Source organism: Carlito syrichta, unplaced genomic scaffold (assembly GCF_000164805.1).
Source record: "Carlito syrichta isolate Samal-C Ts95f unplaced genomic scaffold, Tarsius_syrichta-2.0.1 Scaffold315561, whole genome shotgun sequence".
In the NCBI taxonomy this organism is placed as follows: domain Eukaryota; kingdom Metazoa; phylum Chordata; class Mammalia; order Primates; family Tarsiidae; genus Carlito; species Carlito syrichta.
Genome location: NW_007259657.1, coordinates 1,499,825 through 1,527,810, shown reverse-complemented (window position 1 = coordinate 1,527,810; position 27,986 = coordinate 1,499,825). Strand labels below are relative to the sequence as shown.

The following is a 27,986-nucleotide window of genomic DNA, read 5'->3' as shown; positions in this document are numbered from 1 at the left end:
CTAATCTTGAAATAGATGGTTTTGAAACTCACTTTTGTGATGATAACTTCTTGCTTCTGGCCAAGTCTATGGCATCTGTCAAAGCACTGGTCTTCAGCAGCAGGATTCCAAGCCTAAGGGGAACATGAGTTGTTTTATTAATGCCCTGATAGGTGAATGCTTTGCATTTGCATTAGTCCTTTCATTTCAGCATTATCCATGAAGTTTTTTCTGACTGAACGTGTTCTGCCTGAATTCAAATACTGACATCACAAATACACTAAAGAAAAAAATCCACCTTCCCAATCACTACATGATAGACAGGCATTTCCCCACCATAATTTCTCTTCACTACTTCTACTACTGAATCCTGGTATGTGTTAGCACCCAAAATGAATATTTGTTGACTAATCAATTTCTGCTTAACAGTTTACATAACTTACCTTATGACTTAATTTACCTAGAAAAGTTATGCAATGCTTGGGCCCAACTATGAAAAAGTTTTCTCCCTTTTTGCTGGTCTTTGGGTTCTTTTTCTTTCACTTTCCTCTACTCATGAAATAAAAGTATAAAAAAAGTTTCAGGATTAGTCAGAAGTCCTAAAAATTGTTTAAGACTTTGTTGATGCAATTTTCTGCATTTGAAATCAGTTTGATTTCAAAAAGCTAAAAAGGAACATTAGCTAATTAACATAGACATTATAAGGGCTGTCTTAAGCTGAAGAATAAAATAGTGAAGCAATGAAAAAGGAAGAATAACCAGAAGATAGCATGTTAGTATAAAAAGTTTGTAAGTGACTTTTAAGTAATCATGAATCATTGGGATAAGGATCATTAAATTATAAATAAAAACTATGAGAATGATTCTTGAAGCTGAAAACAGGGTATTTTGTGGTTAAGAAACATTTATTTACACAGCAAAGTACCAGCTGAAGATAGAAACAAAACCACAGATGCATATGTAGATCTATAGTATGATATATATACTTAGGCTATTTTTTTCTTTTAAGTTCCCTTGAGGTCTAGGAAAAAGGAAGATTTTGCTATTAACTTTCTGTGATTTCAGTTTTGGGTTCTTTTTTAGTATGAAAGTTAGATTTTAAGGATATACTTAAGCTTATGCTTTTCTAAAACTGACAGATGCCACATTTTGTGACTATTTTGTAATTTCACAATTAGACACATTTTTAAATCTTCATACCGAGAGACCATGTTAAATACTTATTCAATTTCCTGTATTTTATCCAGGAACCTCATGACAAGCTGGCAATATACATAGTTTGACTACCAGAAATCCAATTTATGTTATATCAAATGGATAGCTCCCATATCATATATAGTAATTAAGGAAGCAATTAGCTTCATCAAAAGCTCATAACAGACATCAAAATATCACCCTAACATTTATACAGTACTCCAGGAAAATGTAAAAAAAAAAAGCCAGGGAGGGAGGATCACTTGAGCTCAGGAGTCGGAGACCAGCCTGGGCAAAATAGCAAGACCTTGTCTCTCTCTCTCTCTTTTTTTAAAGCAGAATTTATTAAGAGAACAGAAAAGCTCCAAGAGTGGGAGGGGACCCAAGGGGGTTGCCCAAGACGTCACTTAAAAAAAATTTTTTTCCCTAAGATTTTCATAAGCTAAAATTTTTCTTTTTCTTTTTTTTTTTTTTGAGTTGGAGTCTCACTCTGTCTCCCAGACTGGAGTGCAGTGGCCGCTCCCGGCCACCGCAGCCTCGACCTGCTGGGCTCCGCAATCCTTCTGCCTCAGCCTTCCAAGTAGCTGGAACTACAACGCGTGCTACCACGCCTGGCTAATTTTTTGATTTATTATAGAGATGAGGTCTCGCCAAGTTGCCCAGGCGGGTCTCAAACCCGTGGGCTCAGGCAATCCACTCACCTCAGCTTCCCAAAGCACAGGATTACAGGCTGAGCCACCGAGCCCGGCTAGCCAAAATTTTTCTAATGGAATCAATTTTTCTGTGACCTGACTTGTTTTAGAAGTTAGAAACATTGGAAAGCTTGACATGTTCAATGAGAAACAACTTTTACTATATAAAACTGCTGAAATATTCTATAAATTTTTTTAAAAAACTATTACTGCTAAATAGTTTAGACTATAATCAACTTTATAATACTAAAGGTATTATTAACCTTTTCCTTATCTAGTACTAAGATTATAAGCAAGAGAAAGAAAAGAATTTGGGAATTTGTCCTAAAAAATCAGCTTCTAGGTTTATCACTAGGTTATAGTTATTAAGTTGATAATGTATAGTTACAAACGAATTTCTGTATAATAAGCATAAAATACTAAAACTCTATAACAAAGATTTAAAACTTCATCCACAGTACAAAGACAAGAAAATACAACAGTTGGGATGTGGTGGCTCATGCCTGTGATCCCAGCATTTTGGGAGGCCAAGGCAGAAGGATCTCTTGAACCCAGGAGTTTGAGACCAACCTAAGCAACAGAGCAAGACCTCATTTCTACAAATTAAAAAAAAATTTAATAGCTGAACATGGTGGCACATGCCTGTAGCCCCAGCTATTTGAAAGGCTGAGGCAGAAGGATTGCCTGAACCCAGGAAGTCGAGGCTGCGGTGACCTGTGATTGGGCCACTGCACTCCAGCTTGCCTAACTGATTGAGACCCTGACTGAAAAAAAAAAAAAAAAGACAACAGACCGCTGCCATCCATGACATTCACCCATAAATGCTTATGGATTCTAGTTGCATTCTTACTAAGGTTACCCTCAGTTGCAGGAAGAGAAAAAAAAAACCTGGATAAACAAATATATCCATCAACTAGGTGGCCTCACCAGCTAAATGAATAACTAAAATAACATCTTGAAATTTCTACATATTATGAACCTCCTGAGTTACAGGCAACAAACTTAACCCACAAATCTTAAGTCTGTGAATGCACAGAAACAGCACAGGACTGTCTCTAGGCCATATAGTACACAGTGCAAATTAGAAACTGCATTAGCCCAGGGTCCTTCCAGCCCAAACAGCCCTTTGTGCATTTAGAAAAACATGCAGCTATATGAATGCTGCTTGAGGTCACACATCTTGGTGAGTAAAGCTCAGTGAATTTGAGTTCCCGTTCTACCCTACTCCTATATTGTACAACTGCAAGTGACTGCTCTGTATTGGACACTAACATATATCCAAAACATTCCATTTCTGGTATTTGTTTCTCAAATTGTGTTTCTGAGTCACTTGTACCTGAGTAAGCTATGACATATACTAAAAATGCAGCTAAGCCAGGCTCGGTGGCTCAGCCTGTAATCCCGCGTCTTTGGGAGGCTGAGGTGAGTGGATTGCCTGAGCCCGCAGGTTCGAGACCCGCCTGGGCAGCGAGACCTCATCTCTACAATAAATCAAAAAATTAGCCGGGCGTGGTAGCATGCGCCTGTAGTTCCAGCTACTTGGAAGGCTGAGGTGGAAGGATTGCCGGAGCCCAGCAGGTCGAGGCTGCGGTGGCCGGGAGCGGCCACTGCACTCCAGTCTGGTCGACAGAGTGAGACTCCAACTCAAAAAAAAAGTAAAAATAAAAATAAAAATGCAGCTGCCTGGGTCTCAGCCTAGAACTCCTATGTATCTGAAGACAGAGACTAGAAATTGCATTTTATGTACTTCTCATGCATATTAAAGTTTAAAACCACAATCAGTATAATGAAGGTATTTACCCAACAGCTTTTGTCTTTTATTTTTTGAAGAAAGTAATAACATTCTTGAAAGTCTACAAAACTACTTACTGGATCCATCAAAAACACTCGAGAAGCTGCAGAAAGATTCAAACCAACTCCACCTGCTTTTAAGGACAAAAGCATTATAGTTGGAGATCCTGCTTCAGTGTTTTGAAAACACTGAATTGATTCAACTCTTTTCTTTTGGGCCATGGAACCATCCAAACGAGTAAACACAAATCCAGAGGCTCTAATGTGGGTACAAAAAAAGACACAGTATTATTATAAAAATAATATATTGTTTTTTAAAAAAAAGTAATTACAAATCTCTTCAATCAATTCTTCACTCATTTATTTTAACAAATGTTTACTGAGCCAGACACTGCAGTCAATTATTTTCTGATAAATTCAAGACTTAATATTTAATATCCTATGCTGTCAAGAAATGGTCTCTATTGTGACTCCAAATATATTTTAGACATATGAAATAACTAAAGCGGCTAAAACATACAGGTTTTTTTGCTATACAAATCAATACTTACATAAAGTCCTTTAACTGAAAGTGAAAAACACTGTTGAACTTACTTAAGTGGTGTTTCTATTAAAGACAGGAATGTTGTAAACTGAGAAACAACTAAGCTTTTTATGTTGGGATTCTTCTTTCTTAAGTCAATTAATGCATGCATTAGAGCATTAATCTGAAAAAAAATCAAAATGCCCATTAGATTCCATTTTCAATTGATAAAATAAGAGTGCAATTTCTTATTATAGACAGGTCCTGCCATGTTATTTCCCTAAAATGCAAGCATGAAAGACTACTATTTTTTAAAAAATGGAAAGAATATTATAATAATCTGAACCCATTCTCTCTCAAATTCACCACTAAAAATAAACAAATACCAACAGAGTGTAATATGCAAATGACAGGAATGAAAGCAGAATTACTCTCTTGATACAAGGCATATATTTCTTTATGTAAATGTAAAACAAATATTCAAATATTTCCACATGTGTACTTTACCTTTGAACTAGATGTCCATTCTGTATTAGACTCTTTCTCACCATCGTATGCCAATTCTTCTGGAGGACATTCTAACAAATTGTCTCCATGTATATCATTTCTGCATAAAGGGCATTTAGCATGTGGCTACATAAGAAAGAGCAAAGTCTGAACAACATTTATCAGAGGAACAGAAATATAAATTTGCCTATAACTTTTTAAATATATGGTAAATTCTTTATCTCTTATAGGTAATGTTTTATTCAATATTTTATTAGACTCATCTATGTGACATAAATTCATACATGTTGACCTCCAGACAGTGTTCTAATGTGGCAGGTAGAATGAAGCAAAAGTATGTTATCTTGATTAGCTAGCAGCAAGAGCTTCAAGCTAAATATAATACCATAGGTAGGCAAGTAAAAAAAGACAATTTCTTGAACCTAAATAAAAGAACACACTACTTAGAACTATTCTTTGAAAAAAAAAAAATCCTTCTAATGGCTTATAAACCTATTAGCTCATAAAGCTTATAATAGCTTATAAAGCTACCAGGATCTGTTAAATCCTATCGGGTTCATTCAAAGTTGCATCTGTCGTATCCATTTGTACCAAGACCTGCTAATAAAATAAGATTACATCTTAAATAACTAGACATCAAACACCATTACAATAAAAAAGATTCTGAAGCTAAAACAGTTTAGAAGACAGTACAGTGGGTTACCTTTCAGGAAGAAGGAGAGGATAAATGACTGGGAGGGGCCACAAGGTAGTAGATGCAGGAATGTGCTTACTGCATGATAGTTCACTGAGCAGTACAATTAGGAATCTGTGCATTTTTTTCTACATTTATGTTATATATAAATTTAAAATGTTAAAAAATATTCAAAAGCTACTTGAAGTATTATTCCATTTCAAAAAAATTCTACCACACAAAAGCATCTAGACCTACCTTATCCAATACAATAGCCAATAGCTACAAAGGGCAATTAAGTCCTTTAAATGTGGCTAAACCAAAGTGAAGTATGCTGTAAAAATATAGTACCACCGAATATTGAAGGCTTCATTTTTAAAAAGCAAGCATCTACCCAGTTTGGTGGCTCATGGCTGGAATTCTAGCACTTTGGGAGGTCGAGGTAAGAAGATTACGTGAGCCCACAGGTTTGAGACCAGCTGGGCAACTTGGCCAGACCTCATCTCTACAATAAATCAAAACATAGCCAGGTGTCATGGTGCATGCCTGTAGTTCCAGCTACTTGGGCTGAGGTGGAAGGATCACCTAAGCCTAGCAGGTCAAAGCTGCAGTGGCTGTGAACATGCCACTGCACTCCAGCCTGGCCAAGAGAGTGAAACTCCAACACAAAAAATATAAAAAAAAAAAAAAAAAAAAAAAGCAAGCATCACATTAATACTTTTTATATTTTAGATATATTAGGTGAAATAAAATTCATTATTAAAAACATCTTCATGTTTCTTTTTATTTTTAAAAAATACAACAACTAAAAAAAATCAAAATTACCTTTGTGTCTCACATTATCAATCTATTTATTGGACAGCAATGCTCTAAACAGTTAGTGAAATTAAGATACTGACTATGAAAAAGTACCTCCAAAATATAACATCTTCTTATGTTAAAAGTGCTTAATTATGAGAAATAACTCTGGAATAACCATAAAAAGTACATTATTAAATCCAAGTACAAAAACTCCATATCCCCTCTTGGAGTTGGGTTTTCATTACACTAAAGACAGGCGCACCACTCCATCAAAGGTTGAACCTATACTGAGCACAAAACTGACCTGCTCATTCTGAATGACTTGGCAAATACAGGGTTTACAAAATACATGTGCACAATGTGTTATCACAGGAACTGTTAGAGAATCCAAGCAAATTGCACATTCTTCATCTGAACCTGAGCTCAGAATTAACTTCATCTTTCTTATTAACTTCTTTCTTAGTTCTTCAGGTGTATCATTTCCTAGAGAAAAGGCTGAAAAATTAATTTCAGAGCAAGATTTGAAATATGACTAGACAAGTTAATCTACCTTATATAAGGAAAAGTTTTGCTTGCTGGTAGGGGTAGTCTTTCCTTTTTTTCTAATCTAGACAAAAATATAATTTCAGTTTGAAATTTTAAGAAAAATCCAGAAGCCAAAATAGTAGTCAACTCACATAAAACACCTCATAGAGAAACATCACTACAACATGATCTGCACATATTAGCACAGAATGAAAGGGAGAGCCAATATAAACCCTTCTCAAAGGGTCTATCACTGGAAATACTGGAAAGACCTCATTATAATTCCATTTCACTGGTAAAAAATTCTTGGATATATTCCCAGTTGTGCTCTACACTAAAAACAATATCCATTTGACAGAATAAAATAGCAAACTAAATTTAGGACACATACAAAATCTTTCATTCTGACTTAAATATCTCTAACAAATTTAATGGTATGAACCAATGACATGTACTTACCTGAGGGACCACTGGAAGACACTGCATTTGTAAGAAGATGGGTATGACAACAGATCTGCCGCAACCTAAGCAAAAGACCCAGGACATCTGCATAGTGGGCAAGGACAGTCCCTTCATTAAAATACCTAGAGACAAGATCGTCAAAAATTATTAAGTCCTCTAAACAATAATTTCCTATTCTAAGCATAGTAAAATGGCATTGTTTTCTTCTCTGGAAATCACTCCAAAACAAGAATGAAAACCAGAAAAGTAAACACTGTCTTTAATGAAACTAAGTGAGATTTGTAACAATAAAGTACAATATACAAGAAAAGGCTGTCAAGTACAGTAAAAATCAGGTGGGAAGATGTTGAGAGATAGGACCGCAGCTCTCAAACAGACCTGCCAGAGCACAGTTTTTCAAAATGACGGTATGTACTGATGGAAAAATCAACATCTCTCACGTGCAAGAACAGAAATAGGGTGCATGCCTGGTGACTTGGGCATCCCTGGACAATGTTACACCAAATAGGAGGGAAGGTAAACTGAGTAAGGAAAAATACAGATGCACTATTTTCAAAGATTATGGGCACAGCATTCTATACTAGAAGTATCCCTAAAACTTCTGATCTGTGTTTCACGTGCACTAATAAATGAAAGCCACTCTAAACCCAACATAAAAAAGACTAGCCACTGATTTAAAAAAAAAAAAACCCACTAAGAAAGGATGTAGGAAATAGGATTGAGAAAATCAAAATTAAACAGAAAAATGTAGAGGAGTAGAAATAAAATGACACCTATGGAAAACAGACAAAAAATATCTAACGTACACAGAGAAATAAGATAATGGAACAGAAAAGAATATTTAAAGAAAGCTTTCCAGGAAAGAAGGGGAAAAAAGACCTGAAATCCCAAGATTTAAACAGTACCCATTTCCCAGAAAAGTCAACAAAGGTTCTGGTCAAAGTTCTAGATATTAGAGAGATTTAAAAAAATAATAATAAAATTCAGGCTTCTCCACAGAAACATGCAATACAAAATACTGTGGTAAAATGAAAATATAGATTCTGAAGGAAAAGAATGGGTGATCCAAAAATTATTTAAACAGGCAGTCAGATATTTAAGTATTTTAAGGTGGCAGATGAAATATAGCCTAATATGCAAGATTTTTAGAGAGAGATGACCATGAATTCAAAACCTGGCTCTACTTCCAATGTAGCTACGTAATCTTGGACAGGATGCTTAACTAGTGTCTTGAGCTTTCTTAGTTGTAACAGTGGCACAGAAAAAGTACCTACCTCATAGCACTGTTATAGTTAAAAAGTTAACACAAGCATTTAAAACAGTGCCTGAAGGCCGGGTTCAGTGGCTCAGCCTGTAATCCCAGCACTTTCGGAGGCCGAGGAGTGTGGATTGCCTGAGCCTGTGGGTTTGAGACCAGCCCAGGCAACTTGGCGAGACCTCATCTCTACAATAAATAAAAAATTAGCTGGGCATGGTAGTGTGTGCCTGTGGTTCCGGTTACTTGGAAGGCTGAGGCGGAAGGATCGCCTGAGCCCAGCAGGTCGATTCCAGTCTGGGCGATGAAGTGAGACTCCAACTCCAAAAAATAATAAATAAATAAATAAATAAATAAAATAGTGCCTTGACCATGGTTAAGTGCTACATATGAATCTCCTGCTAGTATCAGTAATAGTAGTATTACAGCACAAACACTTCTGAATATTCAAGAATGCAAGAAATAGCAAAGGTTAAACTTAAGAAAGCTCTAGAACCAATCTGCCAGAGTTTAAATACCAGCTCTGTCATTCACTAACTGCGTGAAACAGCATAAATTACCTAACAGCTCTCTGCCCCAACTTCCTCATTTATAAGATGTGGATAAATCATTATACTGACTTATTAGGATTACTGTGAACTAAGACATTTAAACACTTAGATCAATGCATAACACCTAGTAAGTACCTAATAAATATTAGTAAATGTATCCTATTAAAAAGAATACTTTTAAAATAATGTATTTCTTTTCTGAGAACACAGTTTCAATAAAGTTATTTTTTCAACTTCTTCAAAGAGAATAACCTTTACTAACACTCTAATCCCTGGCAAGGTCACAGTTTACTGATGCTTAGCATTTCAGTTTCGGAGATGTCTTTTGAGTGTCTACCATGTGCCAAATATTATTGTAGAGGCTTCCTCCTATTTCACCAGCGCTTCCTGTCCTTTCTTCTTTTACTTTATTCACTCCCTTAGTGATCTAATTCAGAGTCATGGTTTCAATTATCATCTACATATTTGTGTATTTCAAACTTATATATCAAACCAAGAACACTACTATGAACTCTACTCTCCTATCCAACTGACTATTTGACATCTCCACTTGGACATTACATAGGTGTCTCATGATCGATGTGTTCAAAACTGAGCTTCTGATCTTACCAGAAAAAAACTGCTCCTCTCACAGACTTAGCTCTGTAAATGGCAATTCCATCCTTCCAGGTGAAAAACCCAGGCATTATCTTTGATTCACTCTTCTCTCTCTCACACCACATAGGTATCAACCAGCAGGTTCTGCTGGTTCAACCTTCAAAATTATAACAGAATCCAGCCAGTTCCATCACTATTACTATGGTAAAAACCACCATCATCTCTTACTTTGCACTGGTTTCCCTACTGATGACCTTATTCCAACAATCAAAATCTGAACACAGCAGCCAGAGTGATCCTTTTCAAATGTAAATCAGATGTCATTCTCCTGGCTCAAAACCCTATAGGGTTTCTTATCTCATAAAAAGCAAAAGCCAAAGTTCTTAAAATATGCCATAATGCCTTACACACTCAACATTCACCCTCGCTCCAATATCTTGACTATTTTCCTTTTTATTCGTATTATCCAGCCGCACCTACCTCTTTGTTCTTGGAACTCACCAGGCATGCTCCCAACTGGGGCTTTTATATTTGCCATTCCCTCTGCCTGAAACACACCTCAGTCCCAATTTCCTTTAGATCTCTGTCACATATCATCTTCTCAGTGAGGTCATCCCTGAATACCCTATTAAAAACATCTGCAGCACTCCTCTCCTTTGTTTTTTGTTTTCATAAAACTTAATTGTTTTGAAGTTGTCTTGTTTCTTCCCATTAAAATGTACACTCCTTGAGAGCAGAAATTTTTGTCTGTTTTATTCTGGTATATCCCATTAGGTATAAGTAAGTGCCTGGCACACAGTGAGCACTTAATACATTTTGGCTGAAAGAATAAATATGAGAAACTAAGATTCCGAATGCAGAAATCTGCTTAAAACAATCTTTCCCAATCTCTTTTCATTTCTACCAAACTCGCTTCGTGCCCACCTCACTGAAATTGTATGTTTTGATGATGCCTTTATTTTCACAGACCTGATCTGCTTTCACTTGTCTCCTAGTCATTCTGGTCCCTTTGGGCATTCACACCAAACATGCTCTACCTTGGATTAGAATTTGTCACCTTCTACCAATTCTAATCTTTTAAAATCTACATCATAAATTCCTAATCCCAAATTTCCACATGATGTTGGAAACATAAGCAAGGTCTTCTGACTAGTAACTGAAAACTTGCCAATTTATGTAGACTTAATTTTCCTAATTTAAGGAATTACTTACCTGGTGAATTATGTTATCATTTCATTTATTTCAACTATTAGCTCATAAAAAATACTGTAAATCACAGAAGCAAATTATCTTTCAATATACTTCAGACTTTATTGCTAACATGTCAAAGAGTATTATTCACCCTTTCATTCAAAAAGTGTTAATGGGAAGCAAAGAAAGAAAACAGAAATTATATTCTGACAAGGCTTTCCTTCTCCATACCTTCCAATAGTAGCTCTGCCTTCATTTTTCACAGACTGATAAATCTTTCTCTCTTCATCTGAAAGTGTAATGTGCTGAATAAATACTTTGCGTTCAGGTAACTCCAAAACAGGTTTTCCTTTAATTTTGCTTGTCTTTGTTCTTCTAAGTGTAATATTTTTAATTAGGGACTGTAAACGCCTGGCCAGAATAAAACAAGTATTTATAAAACCTTTTAGTTCTATATAAATTGATCCAACATGAACAAAAAATAATATTTTAATTTGTTATTATTTTAGCCTTTGTCAAGAGTTTTAAAATAATCCCATTTGGGGTTTTGTCCAATCTGATAATCACAGCCATATTCTACAAATAGAAAATTATTACAACAAAGGCAGTGAAATTTCTACTCAACTCAATACTTATCACAATTTAATCGTATATTCTGTCCTTACTTTCTTAGTCTTCTCATTTTTATCCTAATCAATAACCCTTTTACTTCTCAGTTGTCCTGTCAACTACATCACCCAATAGTCAACACACAAATTCTTACTAAGCACCTATTAAATGCAAGGTAATATATTAAAAGTTTTAAGAATACAAATATGAATAAGATCCTATCTTCTGTAATATGAAAGTAAAAAGTACATAAATAAGTGATTTGTGGTAGTAAGTGCTCCCAAAATAAAAACAGAAGAGGGAGAAATGCCTTCTAGGTTCTATAATCTTTACATTTCCTTCTCAGTATCAGAAAAAAAGAGGCATATAAATTCTTTAAAAAAAGGTTTTTCCTAACACTGAAGTATAAATACAATTTTTTTGAGTCTGGGTCTTACTCTGTCACTCAGGCTGCCATGCAGTGGCATGATCGAGGCTCACTGCACCCTCAACGTCCTGGGCTCAGGTGATCCTCCCACCTCATCCTCCTCGGTAGCTGAGACTATAGGTACTCCATCATGCCTAGCTAGTTTTTTTCATTTTTATATTGCCCAGGCTGGTCTCGAAGTCCTTGCCTCAAACAATCCTCTCGCCTTGATCTCCCAAAATGCTGGGATTACAGGTGTGAGACACTGAGCCCAGCTATAAATACAATTTCTTAACTTGGCATTTAAGTAGTTGGTTCTGAGGAATCAAGTGGACAGTACTACCAATTAGGTTAGCAGTTTTTGAACCTTTTTCACTATAACCCATAGTAAAAAATACATTTTATTCTATCCAGCAAACAAATACAAATAAGAGATACAGATATTTCAAAAACAATACACACAAGGCATGGTGCACTCTGATATTTATCTCTCTCTATTTCAAATTTTCTTTTTTAATGCTGACTATCACCTTTATACTGATTTCACAACCTGCTAATGAATCCCAAATCCTCAATATAAAAACCACTGACAAAAAACTCGAACCACATCAGCTTAGCACCTTGAAAAACGGCTATCACCAAGTTGAGTTGAGTTTATTTTCTCAACTTTTATCTATCTCTACCAGAAACAGCCATATAAAACTTTTGTTGAGGCCACTGTACATCATGTCATTCAATCACCACTATATAAAGCTACATAAGGTAAGTTATGAAGATTTAATGCATATTGAATCACCAAAGGATATAAAGTTTTTCTTAGTACTGCTGTTATCTGTTAATGGTGGCTTTGGGGGTAATAGCAGCATACAAAGAATATAAGGCAGCCGGGCTCGGTGGCTCAGCCTGTAATCCCGCACCTTTGGGAGGCTGAGGTGAGTGGAATGCCTGAGCCTGCGGGTTCGAGACCCGCCTGGGCAGCGAGACCTCATCTTTCCAATAAATAAAAAAATCAGCCGGGCGTGGTAGCACGTGCCTGTAATTCCGGCTACTCGGAAGGCTGAGGCGGAAGGATCGCCGGAGCCCAGCGGGTCGAGGCTGTGGTGGCCGGGAGCGGCCACTGCACTCCAGTCTGGGCAACAGAGTGAGACTCCGACTCAAAAAAAAAAAAAAAAAAAAAAAAAAAGAATATAAGGCTCTGCCTTTCCTTTCAGCGTGGCTAAAATCAGGGAAAGAATTAGTTACTGATAATTAGAAATATTTGTCTTTCCAAACAAGAATGACTAGGTTGAAAGACAAAGGCATTGAGCTGTAAACACTTTCTGGAGAGGAAAAGCAAGAGTCAAGTTAAGCCAAGGGCGGTGGCTCCTGCATGTAATCCCAGCCCTTTGGGAGGCAGAGGCAGGAGGATCGCCTGAGGCCAAGGAGATCAAGACCAGCCTGGGCAACAAAGCAAGGTCCTGTCTCCACTAAAAAAACAGAAAAATTAGCCAGGCGTGGTAGCACATACCTATAGTCCCAGTTACTAGGGAGACTGAGGCAAGAGGATCACTTGATCCCAGGAATTAAAGGCTGCAGTGAGCCATGATCATTCCACTGCACTACAACATGCAGCCTGGGCAACAGAGTGAAATCATGTCTTAAAAAATAAAATAGTCAAGTTAAAAGAGTAATGAAAGTGACAACTGGTTCAAGCTGCTAACAAGTATCTGTAGCTAATATTAATCAGCTGTCTGAAATTACTTACCTAAGTCCTCCTTCATCTCCCATTGTGACAGGACGCTGTATTGTTCTGTGCCACCATTCTCTATCAATAAACGGTTTAAGTTTTAAAAAGGAAAGAAGAGACCACAAGTCCTTCAAAGAATTCTGGATTGGAGTACCTAAAAAATAATAGGAAACTGTTTTAACTCTTTAACAAGAGTACCCATTAAGAATATCTGGCCAAGCAGAATTTCAACCAACAGTTGAAAATGGGCACTCTGTAAAGGCATACCACTATCAAGCTGTGCCCATAATTTTTTGTTAAACATATATACATCTCAGAATACAATTCTGCTCTAATTTTTAGCTCTTACATGCCATACTAAAAAGAGAAAGGCTGTATTAAGTTCAACTTTCTCCTTGTTGAGTTCATTTGATCATTTTAAAAGTATTATTATTATTTTGTTTTATTTTTTATTTTAAAGATGTGGGGTACAATTCAGGATTAGGTAGGTAAGTGATCATCACACAGGTAAAGTCTGGGTCTCCCTTTGGTCCCCACTTTGCCTAGTTTGAGATCAAGTACCCTTACTGATTTTATATGTCCCCTGCCCCGCCCCAGCAGGGTTCCCCTACTGCCAATCCCTTTCTTTCAGTATTATGATAAATGTTCAGTGGCCGCTTATGAGTGAGACCATGTGGTATTCAGTTCTTTGTTTCTGTGATAGATCACTGAGTATTATAGACTCTAAATCCATCCAAGTTACTGTGAAATCCATAATTTTGTCCTTCTTTATGGTTGTGATCATTTGGTTTTTAAAGCAGCAGCACTAGCAAGAAGGAAAAAGCAACTAATTTAAGTTTATCTTTTCTTCCCCACCTTCCAGTAAAGGTAGCAAACAGGCTCAAAAATGGGCAACAGAAAAAATCAAGATTCTGACAGAAGGATTAGAAGGCCTCCTCAATCTCCATGGTTCAAGAAGTCTAGTGACTGTTCTATAACTTAAAATTCAAATGTTGTTATGTCATGGGCAATTATGAAAAACAAGTCAAAACATTTTATTAAATGAGTTATATGATTTTAGGACAGATTTTCTTTTTCTTTCTTTCTTTTTTTTTGAGTAGGAGTCTCACTCTCTTGCCCAGGCTGGAGTGTAGTGGCACACTCACAGCCACCACAGCCTTGACCTGCTGAACTCAGGTGATCCTTCCACCTCAGCCTTCCAAGTCGCTGGAACCACAGGCACACACCATCATGCCCAGCTAATTTTTTTGATTTATTGTAGAGACGAGGTCTCGCCAAGTTGCCCAGGCTGGTCTCAAACCCCTGGGCTCAGACAATCCTCTTGCCTCCACCTCCCACAGTACTGGAATTACAGGCGTGAGCCTCCATGCCTAGTTCCACAGATTTTCAATATCCATTCAAAGTTTACAAAGTTACCTAACTTATTTAATGACACATTTTGGAGAATTTTTTAAAAACTTTAATGCTATGATTACCTGTCAAAACCCATCTTCTTTCTGCTTCTAAATCAAGTACGGCTTTTGTCTGCTGAGCATTTGGATTTCGTATGGCATGTCCTTCATCCAGGATCACTCTTAGCCACCTTATGCTGTGTAATGGGCTATCACCTTTTGTCTGAAATAATCATTACATATGAATTTAAAAACACAAGAAAGTAAAATACTACTTAATTTGCTGAATAATAATGGCTGACATTGTTTTTTAATATCAACACTTACTATATGCTAGGCCCTGCTTTAAGTGCTATATACATTAAATTATTGAATACTCCAAAGTTTATAAAGAAAATTGAAGCACAGGGTGCTAAGCATGTTGGCCAAAGTACCACAGCCAGGAAGTGGCAGAGGTAGCACTCAAACCCAAGCAGTCTAGCTCTCTGCTCAGTCACTGTTTAATACATTGAACTATTCTGCCTCAGATTAAAACATAATGATGGCATAAAAATTGTCAGTTGAAAGAACTGCTTGGATATAACAGCACTACTTTCTTTTAAATAAAAGGTAACATTCTTATCAGAAGGTTGAAATTTTGATATTTTTCAAAAAGTTTTAACTGAACAACTGGAATTATACAGGTAGACAATAATTAGACTCCTAAACAAACTGAGAAACTCATGAATTATAGCTACCTAAAAAGTTTATTTTCAAACTGAGATAATCACATCACTGTGACAGAAAATAATTTTCCATATTAAAAAAATTCATTTACAAATTTCTTTATCTAGTTATAATCCAAATTTAAAAACATTCCTAAACTAGTATCTAAAGAAGGTGCAACCTTTTTATGCAGTGTTAAAAAAATTCCTATTTATTTTCTATACATTATTAAATATTTAAAAAGAAAAAAGGAAGAGTATAAAGTCTGAAGTTAGAAGACTTTAGAAACCTAGAGAATATTCACCCCACACACACACCTTTTATTGTATTTTAAAGATGTGGGGTATAAGTCAGGAGTAGGTACATAAGTAGTCTCCGTACAGGTGAAGTTCAGTCCTCCCGCTAACCCTCCCTTTGCCTAGTTTAGGATCAGGTATCCTTAGTGATGTTATATGCCCCCCAGAAACCTGGAGAATATTTCTTAATTCAGCCTTAAAAAACCTCTTAAGCATCAGCATACTTACTCCATAGTCGTGAGTTAAAATATTGTACGTTGTCAAAACAATATCCTGTTTTGAAAGCAAGGCTGGGTCTCTAATACGATCAGGACCATAATAAACATAAAAATTCAAGTGTACTTCTGATTTTATATGTTGTCCAAACTGGTCCTAAAAAAAAAAATTAGAAATATTTTTAAAAATAAGCACATTAGTGTCAGGCTTAATATGTATATAAAAAGTAACTGTCCTGGCAGTAATGTGACAAATTAACGCTTTGCACCTGGAAACATCTTGTGGATCACCTACCAGCAACTTGACCACACTGTTTTACAAAATAGTAAAAACAAATCACTTCATATTAAATAGTATAGTCTTGGAACCAACAATTTTACTATAATGATATTTGGTTTATAATGGAATTTTGAACATTGAGGAACTTATGAAAAAAATAAAAATTTTATATCTTATATTTTTCTAATGTGTGAAACAGTTGTTGACATGCATTGAAGGTTCATTGATACATGTGCGATAGCAATTTGTTTGATGTCTTCTACCTGGTGTTTTTCTATCTGAGCAGACAATGCAGTCCTGTTTTCTTCCTCCCACATCAGTAATATGTAATTTATTGCTAAATCTGTGTACCACTGTGAAAGCATTTCACATTCTCTTTCTACATTAACACCAACTTTTTTTTAAATGTGTATCTCAGAATATATTTCATCTCTTTATTTGCTTTTTCGTTCAATTTAAATGGAAAACTTTAAGGAAACATACATTTTTGGAATGTTTGTCCTGTGTAAGTTTGTCCTGTATAATCACCAGCCATCTCTTTATGTCCCTTAAGAGGAATGGTTTGCTAGATTTATGATGTCCTCCCCTCAGATGGGTTAGGGGTTAAACTACCAAACTTTCATGAAATCAAAGTTTCCTGCCATCTAAATTAAAATAACAATAATAATAATGATAAAAACACTACTTATTATATTGTCAGGAAAGATGACACATACCCAGCAATAATAATATATTATAAAATTTTTGCTTGGCCCTATCCATGAATAGTCATTCATATTTAGGAGAAAACAAACCACCTAACTTCTTTAAAACAGTAATTAATTTTATAAAAATGTAATATTTTTAATCAAAAGGCTCTATAATGCTCCCAAGAAGTTAAAAGAACTTAATAATACCAGGATTGAGTAGTAAAATAACAGCAATCAACTTTTTCAAGGATGTAGGTGAGATTCAAGCATTGCACCCATTTTCATTAATTTATTACTGCCCTGCTATTTGCCAGGTATCAATCACGAGAGTGGTGCAGCTAAAAGGGAAAAACAAAAAATCATCCCTGACCTTCCTGAGGACATATTTTTAAAATTTATTTTTTTTTAAATCATGAAAACAATAGACCTGGGAGATTTTGAGCAGAGAAAATACCATGGTTAGAATGGAGACAAAACACCAGGGAGACACAGCTGGGCAGCTATTAGAAGAGATATGATGAAGCCTTAGACCAGAATGGCAGAAGTAAAAACAGAATGGAAGGATCAGGTGTGAAAGACAGATATTAAGGAGGAGGACTAATAGGACCTGGGGACTAATTAAAAATAAGGGCTGTAAGGAAAAGGGAAAAGACAAAGATGCCCTGATACTTCAAATGACTGCCTAGAATTATGCAACAAAGGTACATGGAAGTTTTTAAAAAGCGGAAAGCAGGCATAAAGGTGAGAAAGAGAAAATGAGTATTTTAGACATTTTTGGTCACTACAGAACACCTGACTGAAGACGTATACTAGGAAAATGTAGACAATTACCTATCCATGCAAATGAGGTGCAGATATAAATTTTAATGCTAACAGCAGACAGTACGTAAAGCCATAGGAATAAACAAGATTTCCTAAGGAGAACAAACACAATGAGGAAAGGCCAGGGACAGAGCCTACAGAGTATCAATATCCAAAGAGAAGGCTTATGCTTTTATTTGGAGAAACACCATGATGTCTGGGATATAATTAAAAATATTCCAGCAAAAAAAAAAGGGCATGTGGCACACTTCTAGCAATTCTTGAATCTTGATGAATAAATGGAAAAGAGCAATAAATTCATTACACACTCAGGGCAGAGGAAAAGAAAAGGGGAGCTCACTGGACATGAAACAATAAAGTCTGAAGGGCTTTGCAAAAGGAGTTTCCATAGTGAATAGGAGCAAAACCCAGACTATTTTGGACTGAAGAGAAAATTAAACATGAAATAGTAAAAGCAAAAATGTAGAGAAGAGAGGATTACATTTAAAATAGCAAAGGTAAAAACGCAAATAATTTTTTCAAGAAATTTGGCAGAAAAGATTAGAATCCAGCATGAGAAAGCATCCAACATGAGAAAACTGAATCAACAGTTGGCCCTGAAATGGAACAGAGCATGTCCATGAAAGGATTAAACTTAGAATACAAGAAAATAAACTTTTCTGGAGAAAGAGAACTATAGTTACTGCATTTCCACACAATGTGTTAGGCCATAATGTGTATGTGTGTGTATGAGTGTGTGTATACATATATCTCCTGACAACAGAAAATGGAATAGGTGCTATTTCATGAGAGGTTAAATGACTTGTCTAAATATCCAAAACAAGTATGTGGTGAAATGTGATTGGTACGCAGGCCTCACTCCTTTAACTGAATTCCTTTCCTTATTCAAAGACAAAAAAGAGGAGTTAGTTCCAGTCTGCTCTTTAGACTACTGGGCCATTTACTTAGAGGCTAGAAAGAAAATAGCTTGTTGAGAGATTATAGAATTCTAATTCTTGACCATGAACCCCAATATGCCAAACCATCCCTCCTTTTAAAATCAGTTTATGCATGACCTCATGACAGAGCTAGAAGGAAGACACTGAATGACCAAATAAGGAAAAAAGAACAGATAAAGCAAAAGTGGGAAAAAATGGAATCCAACGTACAGACTAAGATATTGGTCTTAAAGAATAGGACCTCTTCCTCCACTGAGATAAGAAGAATGGGCAGGAGAGATACAGATAACCTCAGCAATGGCAAAAATGGAAGTTCAAATCCAGCGGCCCTTATGTTCACAGTGCTTCCAAGAGAGTCACTATTTCATTGTAATGAGAAGCTTGAAGCTTAAACTAGAAAAAAAAAAACCAACCAGAACTAGGCTGCTCTTTATATAACACATAAAGAGGTTCCATTCCAATGTTAATGTTATAGAACAAAAAAGCAATCTGGGGGGAAAAAAAACCAAAATCTTCTGGTGTGTAGTCTTTTTAAAACCATAAGCTCTAAAGTCAAAATGTAGAAACTGTATCCTAGATCCATCATTTATTAGCTAGATGACCTTAAGTATCAATTTGGTCACCTGGAAAATGAGAGTAATAGTTGTGAGGAAAGTCTTTTTAAAAAGAGATTAAAGACAAGTACAAAGAAATTCACTATGTGTTATCATTGTAATAAAAGTAAGTTATTGCTAGTGAATTTCTTAGAAAAGGGAATGGCTCAGCCTGTAATCCCAGCACTTTGGGAGACCCAGGCGAATGGACTGCCTGAGCCTGCGGGTTCGAGACCAGCCCTGGCAACTTAGCAAGACCTTGTCCTTACAATAAAATAAAATAAAATAAATTAGTTGGGTATGGTAGCGCACGCCTGTAGTTCTGGCTACTTGGAAGGCTGAGGCGGAAAGATCACTGGAACCCAGGTCGACACTGGTGTGGCCGTGAGCATGCCACAGCACTCCAGTCTGGGCGATGGAATGAGACTCCAACTCAAAAAAAAAAAAAAAAAAGAAAAGGGAGTTCAGTCAGTAAATATGTAGGCTTAACCAGTATATGCCTTTCCCATTTGGGGGGCAAAAGCGGCAGAGACAGAAATATAAATTAAATCTTACATTAGCAATTGATGGTGTTTCTTTACTTCTTTACTATAAATCTTCAAAAAATATTATTTCAGGCCAGGTGCAGTGGCTCACACTTATAATCCCAGCACTTTGGGAGGCTGAGATGAGAGGACTGCCTGAGCCCACAGGTTTGGGCAACTTGGCAAGACCTCATCTTTACAATAAATCAAAAAATTAGCTGGGTGTGTTGGCATATGCCTATTATTCCAGCTACTTGGAAGGCTGAGGCAGAAGGATCACCTGAGCCCTGCAGGTCGAGGCTGTAGTAGCCGTGAGTATGCCACTGCATTCCAGCCTGGGCTCAACAGAGTGAGACTCCAACTCAAAAAAAAAAAAAAAAAATTACTTCAATTCAGCAAATACAATCCCAATTCACCTAACAATTATCTTGAACCTAGATACAAAATGATGACCAAGCATATTTCTTTAACATACTTATTTAACAGAATACTTTTAAATGATTGATTTAAAAGAATGATTCTTTAACAGAATACTTGTTCATTTTTGTAGGGCAAATATAAATTATATTACATTTTAAATGGCTTTAAAAACTTACAATCCAGTTGCTCAGTACAGAAAGTGGACAGATGATGAGTGTTGTTCTTGGTCTCTCCTCAACATCAGTTTTCTTTGAACCCTCTACCGCAGATGCTCCTAAAAAAAAAAAAACCCACATCATTGACACAGCCTTTAGCTGTTTTTGCCTGAAATACACACGTCAATAAGGAAATGACAATAATATGTCCATGAAAACAGAAATTAAGAAAATTTAAAGTGAAGGAGATGGATTTCTTATTCCAATTATGATAAAGCAACAGGAATTGGATCTTACCTTGTGCTAAAAAAACTAAAAACCCAGATAGTGATCATTTGTGGGAAAAGACAGAGGATGGTGACAAGGAGGGGGCACAAGAAAAAAGCCTGTAAACAGCTTCTAATATTCACATCATTCATTAAGATGAACATCTATTTTATGCAGTTTTCTGAATTTGTATTAGAATTCATGTGGTAGCCATTCCAAGATGAACCCAATGCTCTCCACTTCCTGATATTCACAACCTTGTGTAATACCTTCCCACACTCCACCAGGATTGGTCTGTGGCAGAAAAAATGGTATATCACTTCTGAGATTAGGTTACAAAAGAAGTTTCCATATTGGGTGTGTGCATGCCCACCTCCTCTCTGATCACGTGGCTCTGGGAAGAGCCAGCTGCCATGTTCTGAGTATTCTCAGACCGCTATGGATGGATACACATGGTAAAGACCTGAGGACTACACTTAACAGCGAGCAAGGAATGGGATCTGTTGACAGGTATGTGAGTGGGCTTGGAAATGGTTCCTAAGTCGAAGGTTCAAATGACTATAGCTCAGCACAGTTTGACTGCAGTCTCATCAGAGACCACTAGCCATAACCATCCAAGCCACTCTCAGCTTCTTAACCTTGACAGAATGGGTGAGATAATGAATGAATAATTTTAAATGGCTAAGTTTCAGAATAATTTGTTACACAGTAATGTAATAGATAACTAATATATTTACAACAAAAATGTTTGATATTTCCATGAGGAACATGTTTTAAAATAATAAAATTTTCTTAATTCTGGAAATAAAATCTAGCACTAATATTCCTTGCCAATGGATTATCTTCCCCAGTAAATTTAAAAGTTAAAGTGCAAATTCCTGGGTTTTAAAAAAATCCTGTTTTCAAATTAATTTCTTTCTTTCTCTTTTTGAGTTGGAGTCTCACTCTGTCACCCAGGCTGGAGTGCTGTAGCACACTCACAGCCAACCCAGCATCAACCTGCTAGGCTCCAGCGATCCTTCCACCTCAGCCTTCCAAGTAGCCAGACTATAGGCACGCTACCACACCCAGCTAATTTTTGATTTATTGTAAAGACAAGGTCTCGCCAAGCTGCCCAGGCTGGTCTCAAACCATGGGCTCAGACAATCTACTTGCCTTGGCCTCCCAGAGTGCTGGGATTACAGGCAGAGCCACCAAACCTGGCCTTCATACTAATTTCAAAATTAAAACTCAAGGTGACCAAAGGTAAAATTGGTCTTTACTTATAAATAAAATTGAATGGAAGGTTTCGTAACTATTTTAGTTGATATAAGAAGAAAATAAGCCAGGCACAGTGGCTCACACCTGTAATCCCAGCACTCTGGGAGGCTGAGGCGAAAGGATTATCTGAGCCCAGGGATTCGAGACCAGTCTGGGCAACTTGGTGAGACCTTGTCTCTACAATAAATCAAAATATTAGCCAGGCATGGTGGCATGTGCCTGTGGTTATAGCTATGTGGAAGGCTGAGGCAAAAGAATCACCTGAACCCAGCAGGTCTAAGGCTGAGGTGGCCATGAGCATGCCACTGCACTCCAGCCTGGGCGACAGACGGAGACTCCAACTCAAAAAAAAAAAAGAAGAAAATAAATTCAGGTCAAAATGCCACTATGTTTGGGGTGATACAAAAGGCTTCATAAGACACCTTCGTCTTAACAAGAATAGATATTTGGTTTTCTTGAAAAAATATGAAATTAATAAACTATGTTCATTAAGCAAGTTACAAATTCCATGCCAATCTTTACCAAAAAGAGAATCACTGCACAAATCAGAATACATAACACTTGCAAAATTGTTGACAAATCTGTGCCAAGAAATCAGTTATCTAATATTGCTATTAAATTATATGGAGACCCATATCCACTGAAGCTGTTCCCAATGAAATGATAAAAATTATGAACAGATATTACTACTTTCCAACATTTCTGACAGAGGTGACCCCAAAAGTCTCAGAATAAACTCCTTCCTTTAAAACAGATGTTTCATCTGTAATCTCAACATGTTGGGAAGCCAAAGTGAGAGGGCTGCTTGAGCCCAGGAGTTCGAGACCAGTCTGGATGACATAGCAAGACCTCATCTCTACAAAAAAAAATTTTTAAGCAGGGCATGGTGGCGCGCATATGCAGTCCCAGCTCCTCGGAAGGCTGAGGCAGAAGGATCATCTGAGCCCAGAAGGTTGAGGCTGCAGTGAGCCATGGTCTCAAAATACACACACACACACACACACAAAAATTCTATTAGAATAGCTGGTTGGTGTGCTGAAATCTCAAACCAACTATAAATAAAGGCTACAGCAGAGATGCATGTTTCCCATATTTTAACAAGAATGCAAATACTGCACTAAATATTACTAATACCACGTTCTACTCAAGTCTCTCCAAGACTAATGAAAAGGAAAATATAGTATATTTACATTCTTGGTTTGTGATTACCTGACAGAGAGCTCTCATTGTGATTTTTAGAAAATCCTAAAGATATGGTACATGCCTATGTATTCAACAATTTATTGAGCTCTTATTATATACTAAATACTATTGTGGGGGCTGGGATACAGCAGTGAATAAAACAAAAATGCCTATATTTATGTAGTTTACACTCTAATGAGGAAGGCAGGCCATACATATCTACATAGATAGTAATGGCAGGTATAGTGGTAAGTACTAAGAAAAAATAATTCTGTGATATGGGTATAGAAATTGAAAGGTAGGGGAATAGATAAGAAAGGAAGGGGTAAGGAGAGTGTTGCTCCCTAAGGTGACAATTGATCAGAAATCTAAATAAAGTGAAGGAGCAAGGAAAGCATATATTCAGAATAAGTGGCCTGGAAACAGCAGTTCTTCAACAAACAGTTGCTAAAAGCTTGGAAATTCTATTTTTAATTGTCTTCATCATATAAACATAATAGTTTCATTCTAGGCCGGGTGTGGTGTCTCACACCTGTAATCTCAGCACTTTGGGAAGCAGAGGCGAGAGGATTGCCTGAGCTCAGGGGTTCAAGACCAGCCTGGGCAACTTGGCAAGACTTCATCTCTACAATAAATCAAAAAGTTAGCTGGGGGTGGTAGTGTGTGCCTGTGATTCCAGCTATGTGGGAGGCTGAAGCAAAAGGATCACCTGAGCCCAGGAGGTCGAGGTAGTGGTGGCTGTGAGCATGCCACTGCATTCCAGCCTTGGTGACAGAGACTCCTACTCAAAAAAAATAAGCTTAATTATAAATATCCTCATCCTGTACTATCTTTCAGTTTGTTAAACCAGAATGGCAACAAATTTCTAACAAAATGTTAAATTGTGCTGGGCGCAGTAGCTCAAGCACGTAATCCCAGCACTTTGGGGAGGTCGAGACAAGAGGATTGCCTAAATTCAAGGGTTCAAGACCAGCCTGGGCAACTTGGCAAGACTTTGTACCTACAATAAATAAAAAAATAAGCCATGCATGGTGGCACATGCCTGTAGTTCCAGCTACTTGGAAGGCTGAAACAGAAGAATCACCTAAGCCCAGCAGGTCAAGGCTACAGTGGCCATGAACATGCCACTGCATTCCAGCCTGGGCAACAGAGTGAAACTCCAACTCAGAAAAAAAGAAAGTTAAATTGTTGCTTAACATAAAGGTTAATTTTAGCAATGGAGACATATAATGTCATCAACATGAACTGCGACATTATGCTTATGCTATTTTTCTCTCAATCTGATAGTTTATTCATTCAGCAGACAGCTAATTTCCTTCAATACAGCACACCACACTAACTGGGAATAGTCAAAAATTCCAGCACAGTTTAAGACCCTTCAAGGTCTATAAATTGAGGAGGCTTCTCTTCCTGAGCAGTGACTATAGCTTAACTGGCTAATCTTTTAAATTCAGAGCTCTTTTTTATTTGAGTTGCACAAGAAATTCTGTAAAATACAAACATTTCTCTCTTTCCGGGAGTTCAACAGAGAGTAAATGTAACTTGAAGTCATGTTTACTCACTCATAATATCTGATCTTTTTTTCTCTATAGCCTGAAATGGTAATAGCTAATGCTACTTTCCTCAGCAGTCCAAAGCAGAAGTGATAAAAAGGAAAGTGTTACTAAAATTATAAGGAAAAATCAAAAGAACAGTGGACCACAACTTTTTTGGAAACACATCTATTATTTATAGTATCACACAAACTTAACTTATTAATATGTCAAACAAACAAAAAAACTGGAGAATACTTACAATGAACATTCATGTACTAGTCACCCATATAAATGTTTTCTTATGTTTGCTTCAGATTTATTTTCTTTATGAAAGAGAACATTTTGGCAAACTGAAGCTGTGTATCCTTACTCCGCATGTTTTTATAAATTTACTGTCTACTGTGCCCACACACAACATATACTTTTAAGTGACTTTAAACTCTACATAATAAAACATCATACTGACTGTATGTATCATTCTACAACTTGCTTTTTTTCCTCAGTGCTATATACAGTAGTTCCCCCTTATCCACTAGAGATATGTTCCAAGATCCCCAGGGAATGCCTGAAATCATGAAGAGTACTGAACCCTATATATGTTCTTTCTATTCATACCTTAATTTATAAATTAGGCAAACAGATTAGCAACAATAATTAATAATAAAACAGAACAATTATAATAGTGTATAATATACAGTTGACCCTTAAATAACAGGAGTTTGAACTGCGTGATTCACTTTTATGTGAATTTTTGTCATCTGAACATAGATTAAAAATACAGTATTCATGGGATGTAAAACCTACATATAAAAAAGGCCCTATTCCACAGGGCCAACTGTGGGACTTGAGCATGCATAGGTTTTGGTATACGCAGTGGGTCCTGGCACCAATCTCCCATATATACCAAGGAATGACTGTACTCTAATAAAAAGTTATGTGACTGTGTGTAATGTTATGTAAAAGTCATCTGCATCCCTCTCAAAATATTTTATTGTATATATTATTTTAGACTGAAACCACAGAAAGTGAAACAACAGATAAACTTGATCTTTATTAATATTTGTAGTTCTAGTGTATTTACTTTAATCAATGGATGGCATTAAACTGCATAAGTAGACTACAATTTATTTTCCATTCCATTGTTAAACAGTATTCATATTATATACAGTATTTCATTAAAATAATGCTACAATGAAAACCATTTTTTCATGTCTCCTTATATATATCTATAGGGTTCTAGGTAGTTTATCTTCAGCTTAGTTATATTTTTGTCTAATTGTTCTCTTTGGTAACTGACACCCCCAGCCACAGTATATGGGAGTTCCTGTTGCTACACAACCACGCCTATACTTGGCATTGTAAGATTCTTAAGTATTTGAAAATATGATAGGTTAGATGGTATCTCACTATTCCTTTAATGTGCATTTCCTTAATAATTAATGAGCCTGCATATCTTTTCCTATGTTTACTGCTTGTCTGGATTTTCTTTCTATGGACTGCATATTTATGTCCTTTGATTATTCTCTTATTGGGCAGTCTTTTTCTAATTGATTTGTAAGTTCTTACCTAGTCTAGATTCCAATCCCCTCTCAGTTATATTTATCACATATATCTTCTTCAGCCTTACCATTTTTTATGTTGTTTATGTTACATTTAGATGCACAGAAATGTAAAAACTCAAATTTTTTTTTAACCAAGGTCTCAATCTGTCGCCAAGGCCAGAGAGCAGTGGCATGGTCACCACTTACCACAGCCTCGACCTTCCGGGCTCAGGCAACCTTTCTGCCTCAGCCTCCTGAATAGCCAGGACTACAGACATTCACTACCATACCCGGCTAATTTTTTTTTTTTTTTTTTGTAGAGATGAGGTCTCACTTTGTTACCCAGGCTGGTCTTGAACTCCTGGGCTCAGGCAGTCCTCTCTCACCTTGGTTTCCCAAAGTGCAAGGATTACAGATTTAAGATAACCGCACACAGTCTCATTTAGTAGAATTTAATCAATCTTTTCCTTATGACTTTTTGTGTCTTACTAAAAAGATCACTGCCTACTACAAGGCCAAGCAGAATTATGGCTTCTGTCTTGACTCACAGATTTTTGTTTCCATGCCATCTCTCTTTCAGAGATATGTTAAGTTTGGTTACAACCAAAATAAGCTGGGCTTGGTGGCTCAGCCTGTAATTCTGTGCTTTGGGAGGCTGAGGTGAGTGGATTGTCTGAGCCCGTAGGTTCGAGACCTGCCTGGACAACTTGGTGAGACCTCATCTCTACAATAAGTCAAAAAATTAGCCGGGCATAGTAGTGCGTGCCTGTAGTTCCAGTTACTTGCAAGGCTGAGGAGGAAGGATTGCCAGAGCCCAGCAGGGCGAGGTTGCGGTGGCCGGGAGTGTGCCACTGCACTCCGGTCTGGGCGACAAAGTGAGACTCCAACTCAAAAAAAAAAAAAAATTAAACCAAAATAATACATAGCTACCACTGTTTAATTTTCTCTTTTATCACTGCTATACATCTGCAATAGAAGGGGCCTCTAGTGTAATTTAGGTATCTCAATGAAAAGTTTCACATTTCATTACAATTATTTTATTCTCTTTGTTGTAGTGGGAGACAGTCTTGCTCTGTTGCCAAGGCTTAAGTGCAATGGCACAACGATAGCTCACTGCAGCCTTGAACTCCTAGCTCAAGCAGTCCTCTAACCTCAGCCTCCCAAGTAGCTGAGACTACAGTGCATGTCACCTAACCCCGCTAAGTTACTTTTTTCTATGGAAACAGTATCTTGCTATGTTGCCCAAGCTGCTCTCAAACTCCTGGCCTCAAGCAATCCTCCAGCCTTGGCATCCCAAAGTACTGAAACAACAGGCATGAGCCATCATGCCCAGCCATTGCATTTCTTTAAATTTCCAAAATTACGGTAAAAAGTAATTCATCTTAAATGACTATATTTTCTATTACTAATTATCTGATGCTTAGACCAAAAGTTGGCTTTCTCAAGATTCTATGTTAGTTCAAATATCACCTTAAATAGGACCCTTCAAGACACTCTTTAAATTATCCAGTCGAGTGCGGTGTTTCAGACCTGTAATTCCAGCACTTTGGGAGGCCGAGGCGAGAGGACTGCCTGAACCCGCAGGTTCAAGATTAGCCTGGGCAACATGGTGAGACCTCATATCTACAATAAATCAAAAAAATTAGCCAAGCACGGTAGCGCATGCCCGTGGTTCCAACTACTTGGAAGGC

General features: G+C 36.9%; 1 protein-coding gene across 10 annotated transcripts in view; it reads right to left on the bottom strand.

The window, feature by feature from the left end:
* Positions 1-27,986, bottom strand: part of HLTF (helicase like transcription factor) — a 66,935-nt gene that overhangs the window by 5,757 nt on the left and 33,192 nt on the right. For 5 of the 10 annotated variants that reach the window (XM_008072967.1, XM_008072968.1, XM_021706418.1 and 2 more), the window contains 11 exons: positions 20,532-20,629; positions 16,103-16,246; positions 14,958-15,096; positions 13,501-13,636; positions 10,973-11,152; positions 7,145-7,269; positions 6,465-6,655; positions 4,687-4,812; positions 4,251-4,363; positions 3,735-3,915; positions 33-113 (listed from right to left, as the gene is read on the bottom strand). In XM_008072967.1, coding sequence (XP_008071158.1) covers positions 33-113; positions 3,735-3,915; positions 4,251-4,363; positions 4,687-4,812; positions 6,465-6,655; positions 7,145-7,269; positions 10,973-11,152; positions 13,501-13,636; positions 14,958-15,096; positions 16,103-16,246; positions 20,532-20,629 — 1,514 coding nt within the window. Of the gene's footprint in view, positions 1-32; positions 114-3,734; positions 3,916-4,250; positions 4,364-4,686; positions 4,813-6,191; positions 6,656-7,144; positions 7,270-10,972; positions 11,153-13,500; positions 13,637-14,957; positions 15,097-16,102; positions 16,247-20,531; positions 20,630-27,986 lie in introns of those variants that run through there. The other 5 variants (XM_008072969.1, XM_008072970.1, XM_021706420.1 and 2 more) reach the window with 2 other exon arrangements.